This window comes from Merops nubicus, unplaced genomic scaffold (genome assembly GCF_000691845.1).
Source record: "Merops nubicus isolate BGI_N331 unplaced genomic scaffold, ASM69184v1 scaffold12731, whole genome shotgun sequence".
NCBI lineage: Eukaryota > Metazoa > Chordata > Aves > Coraciiformes > Meropidae > Merops > Merops nubicus.
Genome location: NW_008586285.1, coordinates 6,982 through 24,568, shown reverse-complemented (window position 1 = coordinate 24,568; position 17,587 = coordinate 6,982). Strand labels below are relative to the sequence as shown.

The window sequence follows — 17,587 nt, the reverse complement described above, 5'->3', positions numbered from 1 at the left end:
AAAATCAGCCCGTTCACTGAATTATCTTCTGAGTTGTGCTTCACTGGGTAGTGTTTTAAAATCTGATGAATTTCAGGAGTTCCACTGCTTGTAAGAGAGGGATCCTTCTGAGGAAAACAACGTGGGAAGAATTTGGCTCTTCTGACAAGAGCAAAGCACCAGAAATTCCATGACACAAACGTGCCTAGTTCGCAATAAGTATGGCCAAACAAAACTGGTTATCTTTAAATATCTGTAATTCATCCTACTTTTATAGCCTGTATTTTTTTTATACCTTTATAGTTAGCAGGATAACATCCTCTTTACCCAAAAATGATGAGTATGTTGCATAGCAGTGCACTCTGCAGTTTTTCCCAGAGCTGGTGCCACCCAACAGGATACTCAATCTAACAGAGAAAAGTCCCAGCTCGCTGAGAGTGAGATGGAGACAGCAGGGTGGGGAGAAACCTGCCTGCCCCCAAAACAGCCTTTGAGAGGAACCAAACAGAGCTGGGAGCTCACAGAGAGAGTGAGCAGAGGGTGAACCCTTGTGTCTGTGCTGCCAGGGTGGTGAAGTTCCGGCGCACGGGGGAGAGCTCGAGGTCAGATGAAGATGTCATTTCTGGAGAGCACCAGGTGCACATCGAGGGTGTGCAGACAGAGCTAGAGCCTGTGGAGCTGGAGGATGGAGCTGCAGTGCCAAAAGAGTTTGCCAACCCCACCGACGGTGAGTAGGCTTCTTGTTTTCCCTGGCAGGGGAAAAGGTGTGGCCTCCTCATTTCAGCCCTCTCACCACCAGGTTGGATAGGTTTGGTTTAGAGGGGTTAAAGGTGCCCAGGTGGAAGAAGGAAACTAACACAGGGCAGGATTCATAACATCCAGGATGCTTTGCTTGTTTTTCTTCTTTTTCTGCCCAACAGTGTGCTGTTGGAAAAAGTTGAACTGCACTGTAAGAAAACTCAGTTGTGCAGACTGTTACTGGAAATGATTAAAACAACCCAACACTGTGTCCTGTATCACAGAAAGAGGCATGAGCTCAGCTTTCCAATGTACCAAAGACTTCAATTCAATCCAGCCCAGCACATTTGCATGGGTTCAGGTTTGGGAAGGGACTGGTGACTTGTTTAAGTGCTTTTGTGTTACACCTGAAAAGCCTGACTTGGTTCCCTTGTTCTCTGAGGGGTGCTGTGTGTGTTTGGGTTTATATCACCAGCTGATATTGAAGGAGCTGTGTGTGCAGTTGTCCCCACACCTATTTGATGCAGGAGGTTGGAATTAGTTTCCCTTAGCACTCCTAAAACTCTGGGTTTCCAGGAGCAGGTACCTGTGGCTCACACTCTGCACCACTCCTGTCTCCTCCTTGCCTGGGGGACAGGAGGGACAGGATGGGTGCACACACTATCCTCTGCTTTCTGCTGGCTGCCCTGAAGGCAGCACCACTGAGAAGATATGGGAAGTGTTGGCTTTGTCTTGGCACAAGGCATACTGAAATTTTATAGGGTGGCTATTAGGGGCTTTTCTGTGAACATATTGATGCAATAAGAAGGCAGAAGAGGACAGAGTCACCTCGGTGAGTTTCTCAACAGCCTGAGCAGAGCAGTGCAAGACTGCTGGTATATGTAGGATTCCTGTGGGCACGTTGCCCAAAGAAGTGCAGGAGATGCAGCAGCCCAGGGTGCTGAGCTGCAGTGCCATCTTCTCAGGGGCCTGGGCTGAAGTCACAAACTGAGGTTTAATGATGTCTCTGCTGCATTTTATCAGTTAAATTTCATTTAATTTCCTTGTAGTTTGTGTTTTGGTCATTTGCTTTGTGAGGATGTCCAACTCTTTGCTAGGTAAAGCTTTTCTGTGGCCAATGCACTTCTTAAACTGCAGGAAGTGTTAAAATCTCAAGACTTAAATAGACTTCAACAAGCCAAATATCAAAATGCATTTTTGGTGCATATTTCACTTTGCCCTTGAGCAAAGGAATTTGCCAGAGAGAACGAAGTAATGAGGTCATGGCAGTGGGTGGGAAACAAGAACCATCAGCATTTTAAACAGAAGGATGTTTTAAGACCTATGTGTTTTGGACAAATTCTGGACTCAAGTAATTAAAGGTTGGCTCTGCATGCCCTGAACTTCTCCTGCAGTTCTCATGGCTTGCTGGTGAACAGCTCCCCTGCTTCTCCCCTGAGGAAGCTGAGATTGGTGCTGTCACTCCCAGGAGTAAGAGGCTGAACATGTGCTGGAGTCATTGATTGATGCTACTCTGGTCTACTTCTGCTTGAATAAAATATGCTTGGAATATTTAGAATTCTTTGGGCTTTAGCACAATTCCTGAAGAACACAGAGATTTTTTTCCAGAGTAGGAACTGAATGGAAACAAGCAGCTCTCTGTTCCATATTTTCAATCTCAGTAGATTACCCCTTGAATAATTAATTTCATTTGCAGCACTGCTGTGTCAAGGGATGGCTCTTACCAGGCAAGGAAACCACCTTTGCTCTCAAATTGTTTTCTTTCTAGATACTTTCATGGTGGAAGATGCGGTGGAAGCCATTGGATTTGGCAAGTTCCAGTGGAAGCTCTCTGTTATTACTGGATTAGCATGGGCAAGTAATTGTTATCAAGGTCAATTGCATGATCACCAGGTAGAGAAGCTCAGCAACTTAAATAGTGCAGCAATTCTCTGTTGACAAAAAGCCTCCAAAGAGGTAACTCTGCAACACTGGACAATTGTACAATAAAGAAGGAGTTTTACTTGAAATTCTAAAATGACAGCTGGACTCAGACTTGTGAGTAGTTGATTGACTTCTGTGCCTGTGAAGTTTTTATAAATCAGGGTTTGAAAGGTCATTTTGATTCTTTACTTCACAGTTTTCATGCAGTGCACTCACCACGTTCATCCCTTTAGCTACAATCTCTGTTTCCTCTGTGTTAGTCAGTGTTATTGTAAGCTCAGCTTCAGGTGAACAGCAGCCCAGGACTTGGAGATTTAACCTTGACAGCAGGAGCAGAAAGACAGGCTTTGTTTTCCCTTTGCTGCTGTTTCTGAAGCACTGTCTGTCACATCTGCTGTGGCATATTTTAAGGTCATGGTATCTGAAGCCTGCATTTACCAGATATCCTCTGCACATAAGGTTACAACTGGCCCTGGTTTAGATCATGAGTCGTGGGATTTGATCTACAGGTGATGTATCAATATATTTGATACAAACCCAGAAGTAATAAGGGAGAAGGGGAGGAAGTTACTAAATGTCCTGATAATCAGGAATGAGTTCTAAAGTGCCCCTGCTGTGTTTTTCTCTCTACACTATGTCCATCCACTGGACCTTACAGATAGAAACCTTGTGTTTCACCTGCAGAGCAGGAGTGGCACAGAGCAGAAACACAGTTCATTTCAAGAAGATGTCTTATTGACTGCTAATGATTGTGATTGTCAGGCAGTTGCTTACTTTTGTTTCTTTTTCACCCTTCTAGATGGCAGATGCTATGGAAATGATGATTTTAAGTATCCTAGCTCCTCAGCTTCATTGTGAGTGGCGATTACCAAGCTGGCAGGTTGCATTGCTCACATCGGTAGGAAAAATAACTGACAGCTCCTGTATTCTGTGAGGTTTTCCCACTCCTTGTCAGTCAGAAACCTTGCCTTATACCCCAGAGTTAAATCTGCTCGTGGCCTTTGCAGAGTGCCTTCAGCTCAGAAGACTATATGAGTCTTTTTTAAAAGCCAGAGCTTGAAGAAATAAAATTCAGTAAAAACTGAGGAAGTTTTGCAAGTTTCAGGCTCAAAGTTTTGTGTAGTTTCCAGGATAAATATGTGGATTGACCCAGACTCATCCTAACCATCTGATTAGGTGGAAAAAAGGATTGGTAAATTTTAACCATCTGTTTTGAAAACCTTTCTGTCTCACCACATCTGTGTTTCCTTGTACACACACAGGCTGGGAGTGTGAGAGAGAGCAAGCAGTTGCTGTTTGAGCTGGATCCTCCAGTGACCTTTGCAAGCAGGGCTCTTATGATACCACCTCTGAGGATGGTGTTATGGTGTGGGAAATGTGCAGTGCCTTTAGGGATAAGAAGAAGTAGTTTTGGGACCCTTCTCTCAGTATATCCCCCAGTTGTGTGGCATGCACTTTTTAACTCCTCCATTTCCTTTTCCTTTAGCTTTTGGTACCATGAGTGGTGGTGTGTAAATTGGTCAACGTGCTCCAACGATTGGATTAGTTACAATCAGGTCCTCTCCCATAGCTGAATGAAGGAAGGTCTTGTTCCTTCTCTCAGCTCAGCACAGTTTTATCCTTGGTCAGTGGACACAAGGCAAAAGCTCTGACCAACAGAACTACTTCTTTCCCCACTTACTGCTCGTGTATGCACTGCTTCCTCAGACAGAATTCCCATGAGCTGATGGAGAAAACGTGCCTGGGTTTTGTCATTACCTTCCTTGAGTAGGATTTCATTTCTCTCTCCACCTACAGAATCAGCTAGACTTTTTTCTCTGAAAAGGCTACAATATATTTTCTTTGACACCTCAGGCTTTTTTCAGACTTTCAGATCTAATTTTATCCCCCTTCAGATCTGAGACAACCTCCTGAGGATGGCAACAGGGGACAGGAGGTGAGCTGGCTCCTCAAACAGCTCTGTTTTGCAGACCCCAAACAACACTGATCAGCTTTTTTTGGTGAATATGTTCATTGGAACTGGGGAACTCAGCTTCTCCCAGGGCTGGGCTCACAGGGTGTATAAACCAGAGTTTCAGTGTCTGGTTTGTCACTGGATGGATCTTTTCCTTGCAAAGCTGACTCAAAGGGTACCTGTTTGCTTCCCCTCTCCAACCCAGGCACTTGCTCCTGTCTCCACATGCCTGTCCCCTCAGTAATGCTGTGAAACTCTCAGCAGGGTCTTGCCATGATGAAAGATTTTTCTGTGAGTTGTAAAAACCCTTCAGCAAAAAAAAAAACCCCAAACAATCCAACCCAGAAACAAGACAATGGTTTCCATTTAGGGGCAAGTTATGCTTTCTAATCATTTCCTATAATTAATTTTCTTCCTTTTAGCAAAAGTTCAAAAATATTCAGCACTGGTCTAGGTCAGTAGTTCACAGATCAGCAGGTCAGATGAGGGTGAGGTGATCACAGGAGGCCTGGCAGAGATTCAGTCTCTGTGTGTTGTGTTGAGATTCCTTGGCCTTGACAAAAGAAGGGGAAATGGGCCCACCACTGGGAGAAGCTGAGAGACCTTGGCTTGAACACTCTGCTGATGCTCATTCCCATTCCTGGGCAAGAGCAGCTTCCCTTTCCACTCAATGGGAGTGAAGTTAGTGACTTCTGAAAAATCCCACTGTGTGAATAATTATCCTTAGAAGTCTCTACTGCAAAGGAACTGTACCCAGAGCACTGGGACATTCTGCTCTGTCATCAGAGCTGAAATTTTCTAGTTTGACTGTGGAGTTGTGTCCCCTTTGCTGTCATATGGAAATTTTCACTTCTTAAGGGGAAGATTTTTTTTGTCTGGTGTTTCACAGGTGGTGTTTGTGGGAATGATGTCCAGCTCCACCCTCTGGGGGAACATTTCAGACCAGTATGGGAGAAAAACAGTAAGTCCTCAGCTCCTGCTAGAATATATCCTAACATTTGTCCAGTGTGGATGTTTCCTTGCATGATATTCACAAACATCACAGTCCACCTGCATGGAGCAGAACTAAGCAGAGCCAGAATTGATCTCCCATGGCATAAAAGGAGTTTGAAGCTGTGTGTTACATTTGGTTAATTTGTGTGGCAGCAGAATCTCTTCTCCTTGTGCTTGTTTGTTAAATGCAGGGCCTCAAAATCAGCGTGTTGTGGACACTCTACTATGGGATCCTCAGTGGCTTTGCACCTGTCTATAGCTGGATCTTGGTGCTGAGGGGCCTGGTGGGCTTTGGCATTGGAGGAGTGCCTCAGTCGTAAGTAAATATTCACAAGTCCAAACTTCCCCTTCTCTTTATTTTGAATAAATGCTTCTGTCATCTGACCCTGAGTTGGAATTCCCAAACCACCCAGCCCACGCTTGGAGCACTGGAGATATCTTGATGGCTCGTGCACATTTCCAATCAGGAGGTAGCATCAGGATATTTCCCTATTTCTGTGTCAGTCCATTGACTGAAAAGGGAGATCTCCAAACTTTCCACCTGGAATAAACAGCTCTGTTCTAGGCTGTGAATTATAAATGTGAGGGGGAGATCACAGCCCTTCACTCTCCATGTAGTCTCCTTGCTAATAATTGATGTTTTGCCTCGTGGAGGTGCTGGTTCAGAGTAGTCAGAGTCTAATTTTGACAGATGGCTCTTAGTCTTCTTCACAAGGCAAGTCAGTATCCTGTCTTTCCTGTTGCCATTCCCAGATAAAAGACTCAGAGCTCCTGCACTCACCCAAGGACAGAGGGGAGCTCATTACAGGGCTCACAGCAGATTCTGCTGCTCCTGAGTCTGTTTCTTGCTCTGACTCTAACAGTGATTCCTTTGACAGAGGAGGAAATGTGCCTGAAGCAGGAAAAGTAGCTGCTTTCTAATGTCCTTAAGTAGGCTGTGCAGCTTTGGCTGTGAGTGGCTGGATTTCAGTGGAATGGCCACGGGTGTCTTTATAATTGTGCATTCTGTAGTGGGTGTGAGAGTTTTATGAGAGGTGCTGTTAAAAAGAAAGCATCCAGCAATAATAAATTACCTGTCTGTAGCAGATATCCCTCTGTCCATACTGCACCTGAGGAGCTGTGCCCCTTCCTCTGGGAATTTTCTGTGAGGTGTTCTCTAGTGCTGAGTGGGACTGTTCACTCACTGAACATCCAGCTTTGCTCTGCACAGCACTGATCAGCTCCTGGCTTCTGCTGTGATATACAGGGGGCTGCTCTCCATTTCATGATGTGATTTTACTTCCTTCTCCTCTTAATCACCCATCTACCAGGATACTGCCCTTCAGTGAGCTGCATTTTGGGGAGCTCCTCAGAGATCAGTCCACCATTTGTCAGGTTGGTAGGAGCTTTGTCACAAACATCAAAGAAAGCCTAAGAAGTTCAGAGGGGGAAACAGGACAAATCAATGGAATGCAAGCAGAGCAGGAGCAAAGAAGGGCAAGTTTTACCAGACAGTTTGAAGAAGATGTGAGAGCCTTAGCTGGCTGCTGGCCCTTGCCTTCATCCTCAGGAAATGGGCACAGAGAAGCTGTGCTGTGACTCTTTGGCACAGTCCTGAAAAGAAGACTTTGCAGAGTTAGATGTTTTCTTTTGAATTCCCACAATAAAGGAATGCAAATTATTTTATACCACTAACAGGGTCAGACCTTGAAAGTATTCACCTCTTGGAGAACTGAAAGCTGGCAGCATAGACCCATGTGAAATTCTCTGAGCCAGCTGTAAAGCCCTGAAGAAATACTTCACCCAGCAAGAGTTTGGGTTGGATTTTGGTGGATCACACTGAAAACAACAGACCTAACACCCATCTCAGAGCAGGGCTGTGAAAACATACACAGCACAAAGCTGTGTTACAAAATCCCATGAACTGAGCAGAGTCTGCCCTCCATTGCAGTGGGGAACTAAATGGGGGTTCTTCTGGTGCAGAGAACCAGCACCCACAGTCTTGCTGACTCAGAGGGCTGGGAAGGGGTTTGTGTCACTGCTCTGGGTTTGGCAATTTTAATAAAAGGCAGACCAAATGTTTGAACCTCTCTCATGCCAACGTGGTGTTTCCCTCTATGTGCTAACACTGTTTTTCTCACTGTTCACTCTTTACAGGGTAACCTTATATGCTGAATTCCTTCCAATGAAAGCCAGAGCAAAATGCATTTTATTAATAGAGGTGAGCAGTGTGGCTGTGTGTGCTGGTCCCTAGAGGGACAAATTCTGCTGCTGGTTCCATCTGTTCCATCCTGCTGACCAGAAACATCACACATAGCTGCAGTCAGATCTTGATGGTCCAAGTGAGTGTGGAGCTGAGGTTTCTCCCACACACTGGTACCAACTCAGGTCCAAAAGCAGCATAAAGCATCCATGGACCATTCCCTTTGCAAATGAACTTGCATCCAGGGCTGCCTAAGTTCCTGCTGTTAGCACAATTCACCAGGTTTCATGATGTGATTAATCTACAGCTCAGCAACAGGTAGTGGAGAACTGACTGTTCAGTAAATGCAGGGCTAAATTCAGCTCCCTGTGTTCAATGCAAATGTGTCAAAGACACAGAATTTTGTCCTATAAATACTTGAAGGCAAAATTTGCAGCCCTTTAATGGATGGTTGAGGGATCAGAGAAGGGTGCTAATGGTCAGTTTGGGAAGAGCAGCCTTGTGCAAAACCTCACCAAACTGCAACAGCTTCTCAAGGCTAAACCAGTCTCCTAAGATAGTCCCACATTCACTTGATTAATCTTTTGTCATTAGAGTTCAGCAGATGAATGACTCCTTTCTGTGTCACTCCCATCCTGCCACAGTTTGGCTGCAACCCTGGGTGAGAAATATGTCCTGACTGCTAAATAATGAGCTAAGTGAATTCATAAACTAAAGGGAAATAACCCTGCATGGGTGGGATACACAGGAGGATGCCAGCTCCACAGTTTGGTAAGAAGGGATCAATTCCTTCTTTCATCTGTGGTAGCTTGGTTTTGGTAAGGAAAAGAAATACCATCAATCCCCTGGTGGTAGCTGGGAATAATACTCAGATATATTAAGTCATTTTGCTTAAGAAACACAATGTGAGGAGTCTACTCTGCTCCTTGTGAGAAGCTGCCTACAGTTACACATGAATGTCTAGAGAAAGTCATGCTAGGTTTTCAGAAATGAACATTTTCTCCTCTGCAACACTGACCCAAATCCCCTTAAAATGTCTGGATTCTGTTTGCATGCAGTGGTGCCCATCTGAAATATCTCTGGCATTCCTCCCTCCTGCTGTCCCAGGAGAGCACACCTTGGAAGGACACACAGGAGGCCTGAAGAGCACTCTTCTTCTCCTTGGTGACTGTTCCTTTTCCCTTTGGCAGGTCTTCTGGGCTGTTGGGACAGTGTTTGAGGTCCTCCTGGCAGTGCTGGTGATGCCCACGCTTGGCTGGCGGTGGCTCCTTGTGCTCTCTGCCCTCCCTCTCCTGCTCTTTGCCCTCCTGTGTTTTGTAGGTATCCAAGACAAATGTATGTTCCCATTCTCTAACTGATTGAAGGAGATGGTGACAGTTTTGAGCTCTCTGTTGCTGTCTTCTTTGCAACCTCTGAAATAATGACAAAAGTGCTGTTGTTCCACCAGGGTGCCAGTAAAAACCTTCCAGGCAGAGCTGTGACTGTAATTGCTGGAGGACAATGGTGGGCTGGAATTTTGTGCAACCAAATCAGGCTTGGAGACCTCTCCAGTTTAATGATTTTGTTTTAACTCAACTCAGTGGAATCAACATTTTTATTAAAAACTGGTGCTATTTCCATGATGGCTCTTTATATTTTGAATTCATTTTGACCAAATCACAACTTTTATGATAACTGTCTTCTTAAAACTCCACACAAATCAGGGGTGAAATCCACACAATGCAGGTCAGACTCTAAGATAAGATGTCTAGGAGTTAACCCTGAGCTTCAGTGCATTATTATTTATATTCCTATTAGGTAATATATCTGCCAATCACTCTTCTCAAAGATGTATGTCCTTGTCAGGTTCTTCAGCAGCTCTGATTAGTCATTGCCATTGGTTTTCAGAAATACCTCCAGTTACACAGGTGTCAACATGCTGCTTTTTAAAAAAGCTTAAAAATACATATTTTGGAATGCCTAGAGCACCTTGTTAACTGCCCTGGGTGCTCTGCCTTTCCTACTGAGAAGGGAGAGTGTAAAGAACATGCAAAAATGCCCAACAGTTCTCAGGAATAAACTCAAGGAAAGATTTTAGACTTTCTGGTGAAAGTGGTGTTTTGCAGTTTCTTAAAGCCTCATCAGGAGTTTGACACTGGGCAGGAAGAGGCTTCTCTGAAGTGCTGGAGCTCAGCTCTGTAATCCTTTCCCCTGGGAGCAGTCTGCTGGATTTCCCACTGGGAGCCCACAGAGAAAATCCCCAGTTTGTCTGTTGCTGTGTTCCTGCCATCACTGTGTGTGTGATCTGCTTTGCTCTTCCAGTGGCTGCCAGAAAGTGCCAGGTATGATGTGTTATCTGGAAATCAAGACAAAGCAATCGCCACTTTGAAGAGGATAGCAACAGAAAATGGAGCTCCAATGCCCTTGGGAAAACTAATTATTTCCAGGCAGGTATGTACAGGTAACAGGCACGTTAATTACGTGGGATACTGTCAAACTGGGCTACATGGATGTGTATTTTTATAAGCAAATAATCAATGTTAAATTTAATTCTAATGTCTCGACCAGTAATAAAAAATGAGATGGGGACAGATGCCTCTTTCACAGGGAGGAAGAGTTAGTTTCTCCTTTTTGTTTACATTCAAATCCTGAAAGTGGAAAGGACATTTAAAGCAGACATCAATGCCCTTGGGAAAACTAATTATTTCCAGGCAGGTATGTACAGGTAACAGGCACGTTAATTACGTGGGATACTGTCAAACTGGGCTACATGGATGTGTATTTTTATAAGCAAATAATCAATGTTAAATTTAATTCTAATGTCTCGACCAGTAATAAAAAATGAGATGGGGACAGATGCCTCTTTCACAGGGAGGAAGAGTTAGTTTCTCATTTTTCTTTACAATTCAAATCCTGAAAGTGGAAAGGACCTTTAAAGCAGACATCATTATTATTATTATTAATTATTATTATTATTATTATTCAGCCTCACTCTAAGACACAATTATTAAAGAAAACCAAACCTCGAGGCTACCAAAGGACTCAGATGAGAATTCCCAGAACTCATGAGACAAGGTGGAATTTGGCTCATTTTTAATCCAATCCTGATCTTCTGGAGTGGGAAAGAACTAAGCTCCTGTCCAGTCCTCAAGCAGGGAGTAAATCAGGCTGTTACTTCTGAGCTGCATGTTACTATAAGAATTGCATTGGATCTTTTTTTCATTTCAGCTTTATATGGCCAATTTCTCAGCACCCCTGTCAACACAGAAAGCAGCTCTGTAAAGCTAGGCAGGAGCCTGTTGGTAATGACAGTGTCTCCCTAACCAGAGACAAGAGGTTTCATTTCCTAAGGTCAGGATCAGAGAGGACCTGTGCTCGTTTCACGGATGCTTGGTTCAGTCGTGGGAGTTTAGATGGGCTCTGCAGGAGTGCTCTCTCAGTTCTGGGTTTGTTTTCAGGGTGGGGTGGGAAAGTACTTTTCCTTAACCACAAGTTTATGGGCTGAGCACTCCCCTCTGTCTCTTTGAGAACCATGCAGTTTAAAAGGGGTCTGCTTGCAGGAGGGCCTCCTGTAGCTCCTCAGCACCTTACCTGAGATGAGAAGCCCTGAGGGGCTGCTCTAACCTGTGGGAGCTGAATCACCTGCCCTCTGAGGATTGGCAAAGTTCTGCTCTGCCTCTTTCCAGCCCCACCTTTTTCTGACAGATCCTCACCTTCCATGTGGAGGAATAGAGTCCCACTGTGCATGAACTGATAAACTTATACTCCTAAAGAATTCCCCTTGGCAGAGGAATTCTTGGATCCCAGCTCAAGTGTGGCTCCAACAAGCTGGAGAGCCAAACACTCCCCCTAGGGTACAGCACCTAGTCCTGGGCACCATGTTGTCCCTCACCACCCTGCTCCCCCCAGCCCAGGACCCACGAGTGCCCTGGTCATCTGACTTCTCTTTCTTTTCAACAGGAAGACAGAGGGAAAATGAGGGACCTTTTTACACCCCATTTCAGATGGACCACGTTGTTACTCTGGTTTATATGGTAAGAGGAAATATGAATGGCTCAGTGCCAGCATCATCCTAAATGCTTTTTAATGGAGGTGTTTGACAGGATCACTACAATACAGCAGTTATTAATAAAAAAAAAAAGCCCCAACCAGTATTGATTTGTAATCTATTAAACCACCCAGTCACCAGCATTCTCAGTGTAATGGCTCTTTGATTCTCTAATTGCTGATAGGAAATAGCTTTGAGGCAGCACTTAGTGGGAGTCCTCACACAGTGGGTTCAATTTTGATTCCTGTTGTTTACTGTAGCTTTGTCCAGCTGAGACTTCCTCTCTCATTCTCTTCCTTGCAGGTTTTCCAATGCTTTTTCATATTATGGGTTAGTTTTATTAACTACAGAGTTCTTTCAAGCAGGAGATGTCTGCAGCAGTGAGTATTAGTCCATCTTTTTAAATATAATATATTAAGTAGTGGGGTATCTTTCATTAGATCACCTTCTGCTGTTAGTTTGGAAAGGACTGTGGTTGCCAGCCTGAATTTTAAGGCATCCACTTAGAGGGTTACTTATTTTAAACATTTCTCATAGACTGTTCCTCATTTCCTGCACAATGCAGAGAGGTCCCACAGTGAGCCCAAAATGTAAAACAGCCAGACAGTCTTCAAGGGAGACCTGTTAGAAAAAGCATCTGTTCTTCCTGAGGAAAAAAAAAGTGATGGAATAAATGCAAGTTTCCAGAATTGACAGGCCTAATTAGTTCTGAGATAAGAGCTCACTGCTGCTGCTGGGAGCTCCCAGGTTCTCAAGATGTGAAGACCTGCTGAGAAAAAAAGAAAATGGTGGGAAGGCATTGGCCTTTTTGTTGCAGATTTTTGTATTAAAAAAAAAATAAAGTGCTTTGACCTCATTAGGAAGAGGCTTGAAGAGTTTGATTCCCCAGGGGAGGCATGACTGAGTTCAGAACATTTGTAATTAGTGAAAACTGACTGATAGGTGGAAAATTGTAGAGAGAAGAGAGGAAGAATTAGGAGCAGGCACAGATCCCAAGCTTGTAAACAGCATGTTAGGTGTTGGAGGGGTCTAACTCTGGTTAGCTGCCACAGAGGAGCATGTGCCCTGTAAAAACACTCCTACAAAGACATGACATTACTCAGTCTTCTCAGAGCATGGATGAAGTGGTGGTATCCAGTGTATGAAGGCTGAAACTGCATTATTGATGGCAGTTCTGTCCACTGCCATGAGCCCTGGGCTGAGAAGTAACTGAGCCTGTACAGCTGATAAGGAAGGGTCACTTTCTGTTCTGATGGTGGTGGGGGCAGAGGTAAGACAGCCTGCCACAAACAGGATTATAAGCTGTGTCCTTGCCTGTGAGCAGGGTCTGTGCAGTGCAGCCCTTCTCTCAGTGCCAGCAGTGATGAGGCCACAGCAGGAGTAAAGGAAGCAGAAAAGAGATTACTGAAAACATATCCAATGTTTGGATTTTCTCTTTTTCCTCCCCCAGTATCCAGTAGAAGGGAAGAAGTTAAAGCAAAATGCAGCCTGACCTGTGAGTATCTGACTGAGGAAGACTACACTGATCTGCTGTGGACAACCCTGTCTGAATTCCCTGGTAAGCAGCAGCCAGAAGCACCAGTTCCTCTCTGCCAGGGGCTCAGTGTGGTTGGAATGGGGAATGGACTCTTCTGTCTGGCTGTGCCCCACAGCCCTGCAGCTCCTTGCTGGGGCTGCTTGATGTGTGCAGTGCACAGCAGCTGTAGATATCTCTGTGAGCACTACAGATAAAATCACTTGTGGTTGCTTTGTGAAGCTCTAGTGGCCCATCTGACTAGGGATTCTCTCCAAGCAATGTCTTAGGGAATTAGGGGAAGAGTAACAGTTAAATCAAAGGGGCAGAATCACTTGACTTTTTATCCATAAATGACTTTCCAGAACTATTTTAAAAGGATTGTGGGTCTAGTGAACCAGTGGTGAACTTCCTCCCTGGAGCTCTATGTCCAGCCCCAGTACTTAACATCATGAGGGCTGGAGAGCTGGATCTGTTCCCTTTATCAAAAAGCAAGGGAGAAATAATTTGATATCAGCATATAAACAACGCAGTGGAAAGAAAACACGAAGCTCTGAAGTGCCCTTCAATCCAGCAGCAGAGAGGTGACCAGAGAGCAACGGCCAGCAGCTGAACCAAAGGGGAACACCAGGCAGGTGGGGTTGGGACCTGCTGCAGCCGCGGGTGGCCAGCAGATGTCAGAGCTGCTTGCCCATCCTGCTCAGCCAGTAGCCCCCGGGCATGTGGGCGTGTGGAGCCGCGGGGCAGGACTCAGCAGCTGGGACACTGAGCTGCTGCTTTCACCTCCCACCACCGGCCGGGGCTATCCATTCCACACCCTGCCTGCTGCCTCTGCCAGCCTCAAAGAGAGGACAGAATATCCCCCCTAGCCACCTCAGCCTCTGTTCAAACGTGGCTGCTGCAGGCCCCACCTTTGCTCACTGCCCAGCAGCCATCTGGTCTCCTCCCCCAGGGGTGCTGGTAACGCTGTGGATTATCGACCGCATAGGCCGCAAGAAAACCATGGCCCTGTCCTTCCTGGTCTTCTCCTTCTGCAGCCTGCTGCTGTTTCTCTGCGTTGGAAGGTAAGTGAAACACAGTGAACAACTCATCTACCCAATTCATCCATGTCCTCCCTGGATTGGGGCAGGAGAACTGGAAGTGGTTGGAAAAGCTGGTCGTGCGAAGCCGGAGGAAGAGTTAAGGATGGTGTTAGGTTTTCTCAGCACAGTTTGGAAGGAAACTAAAGAAGCAGGAGAGGAGAAATCCTTCACTGTAGTCTTCCAGACAGCAGTGCAAAGGGGGAGATAAGAGTTTATGTCTGACTAGAAGGTAGCCATTGGAGAAGGTGAACCTCTGGAGCTCGATGCTGGCATTGCAGATAAAGGGGGCTCAACTTTCAAAAGAACTTAGATTCCCAAATCCTTCATGCAGATTCTTGAAAGAACAACTCAGCTGGCAGCTCTGCCCTCAGATCTTAATGGTTCCAAATCAACAGCTGAGCTCTGGGGGTCTGCCCCTGGCTGTGTCCAGCCTTCATGGCCCAGGCATGTGGCAGGGTCCCTCCCTTGGGGCTGAGGAACACGGGAATGACCCAACAACCAGCAGAGAGATGGCTGAATTGAAACCTTTCCAGGCACCCTGCAAAACCCTCACAAAGATGCAGAGACCCAGGTGGTGCAGAGGTTCATGTCTTTTACACTGTGCTCTCCTTTCCTTCTCATGTGTGCCATTCTTTTGTTAGCACCACCCATAACAATTAATATCTTTTCCTTTTGTCAATAAATTGGGGCATTTGCTGCTTATTTCAACAGGCCACAGCTGTTGGTTAGAATGAATCCACTTAGAAGACTGATGTGGTTGTGGGAATGCAGATTGTTTGGCATCCTGGTTATAGTAAAGGTCCAGAAAAAATACAAAGGGTTCATTAAAAAAAAACAAAGATAATGTTCTAACCAATTTAGCATTTTTATTGCACTTGCCTCCAAGTTAAACAAACAAACAGCTTGTACAGAACAATCCCAAACACTGCTCTCCTTTTTATTCTCACAGAAATGTTCTTACTGTGCTGCTCTTCATTGCAAGAGCTTTTATTTCAGGAGGATTTCAGGCTGCTTATGTTTACACTCCTGAGGTAAGGAGGTTGTTTTTTGTCATGAGAATATTTAAGGGGAGTGAGAACATGGTGGGAAAGTCATTTTTCTGACCTCTTCACAATGGACCTTACCCCAGATTTGAGTTGATGATCTCATTGTCATTGTCTAACAGAACTTGCTCTAGTACCACTTACTAGTTTTCCATTGGTTTAGGAGGTTGGAGGGGGGAGAACTCCCCCTGGGTTAATAGACTGCTGCTTTGTTCACAGGTTTATCCAACAGCCACACGTGCTTTGGGCCTGGGGACCTGCAGTGGAATGGCCCGAGTGGGAGCCCTCATAACTCCCTTCATTGCACAGGTAAAGTCTTCCTCCTCCTCCTCCTCCTCCTCCTTCTCCCCCCCCTGAGGCTGAAGGCTCAGGAAGGTGATGCAGAACCTGCTCTCCTGCTCTCAGGGCCACACCGAGGGCAATCAGCACGTGAGGGTGGTTGTTGCCTGTTGTGTGAGGAGATTTCAGGCTCCTCTCTGCATTTACCTCTCACTCCAGAGCTCCATATGCTGGGGGGTAAATCACCCAGAAGCAAGGTGCTGGGTGGAGGTCAGGACACCTTGGAAGCCACCACCTGGAGGTGGGCTTCATGAGAAGCAGGGAATTTCTGTGCCTGCTGCAAAGCCACCTTTCCCTTGAGATCCCAGGCTGAGGTCTGGGGGGGCTACAAAGCTTCAGTGTGTGTGGGAAGAGCTCAACAGGGAGGTTGTGGAGGGGCAGGCTCCACAGGGACAGGGCTCAGGAGATGCCATCAGAGGCAGCAGCTCTGCAGAGGGCTAGGTAGAAGATTTGGGATTTGCTTCAGTCCCATCTAGTCCATAAGGGCAGCAGCACCTCGTGGCACTTGTCACCCAGACTCTCCTGTCAGTGTTTGGTGGCTTGTGTCCTCACTGAGGAGAGGGAGTGTGCAGCAGCACACGTTCAACACTTCTTCCAGGGCTGGAATCAGAATCTCCACTCCTGCTTTAGTGTCTGCATTTCCTTCTGCACTCAGGTTTTGTACTTTCTGCCTTTTTTCTGCAGGTGATGTTGGAATCTTCAGTCTACCTGACACTGGTGGTTTACAGTGGCTGTTGCCTGCTGGCTGCTCTGGCTTCCTGCTTCCTGCCCATTGAAACAAAAGGTCGTGGCTTACAGGAGTCCAGCCACAAGGAGTGGGGACAGGAGATGGTTGGGAGAGGATCCCATTCCCCAGGAGTCACCAGGTCAAACTCTGGCTCACAGGAATGACGGGACACGAAAACCCGCTGAAAGAAGGGATGAGACAAAGGCTTTTTTCTTCTTCTTTTCACAAAAAAAACATGCAGCCCTGAAGCATAGAAAGCTGACCACCCTCTCACTGCCAGCATCATGTGTCAAACTGCAGGAACTTCTGGGCTGAGCCTAAGCAAACTGTGTCTCTGCTGCTCTTTGCTCCCACTCATCCAAACTTTTGTGTCCAGAGGCGTTTGATCCAGATCTCATCTGAGGTTTAGCAGGAAGGGTTTGTCTTAACTCTGTCGTGCTTGCATGGTCAGCTCTTCAGCTTAAAATGTCCCCTGTCAAGCAAATAGCTACCTGAATGCAACTCAGTATAAGCTGTAATTAAAATACTGTACTCTTGATGCCTAAAAACAAACAATTACTCTACATTGTGTACCTGGCATAGCCCACGGTGGATTCTATACACTGCAGAATAGGTGTGATGAATTAGATGCCTGCCTTGCACTTTTTAGCCATCAATGACAACAAAATGTGGTGACAGCAAAGCAGCCAATGCTCTGCCCAGCAGGGCTCTCCCTGTGGGTCCTGCTCTTTGAGAATTCACTGGCACTGAGTGCTCAGAAACGATCTCCAGGGTGCTCCTCCCATCCAAGGCAGGTAATCTGAGGCAGTGAGATTTGTTGCAGGGATGGAAACTTAATCTAAGAAATAGAAGTCCTGATGGTTTGGAGGAGGATTTGCCTTCTGTGACACTGCTGGAATCCATGAGCCCTCTGTTGGTGAAGGCTGCCTGGGCCTGGAGTCACCTGGGGTGTGGTTCCAGTCAGTTTGCCTGAGGGTGTTTTCATGGCTGTGTAGCCCAAACCTGTGATGAAAATGCCTCGTTCTGAAGAGCTGCACGTGGCTGTTTGGACAGAGCTGCTTTCAAGTGTCTCCCAACAGAAGCTGGG

At 45.9% G+C, this 17,587-nt stretch overlaps 1 protein-coding gene across 1 annotated transcript; it reads left to right on the top strand.

Annotated features, from left to right (window-relative positions):
- Positions 1–545: 545 nt before the first annotated feature.
- SVOP (SV2 related protein homolog (rat)) lies at positions 546–16,999 on the top strand (the record flags this gene model as incomplete). Its single annotated transcript, XM_008948599.1, has 15 exons — positions 546–706; positions 2,486–2,571; positions 3,440–3,538; positions 5,484–5,555; positions 5,779–5,903; positions 7,724–7,787; positions 8,960–9,085; positions 10,071–10,199; positions 11,709–11,782; positions 12,100–12,176; positions 13,247–13,354; positions 14,262–14,373; positions 15,341–15,422; positions 15,654–15,743; positions 16,458–16,999. Coding segments are annotated over 15 exons (1,612 nt in total), but the record flags the coding sequence as incomplete, so codon positions are not given.
- Positions 17,000–17,587: the final 588 nt, after the last annotated feature.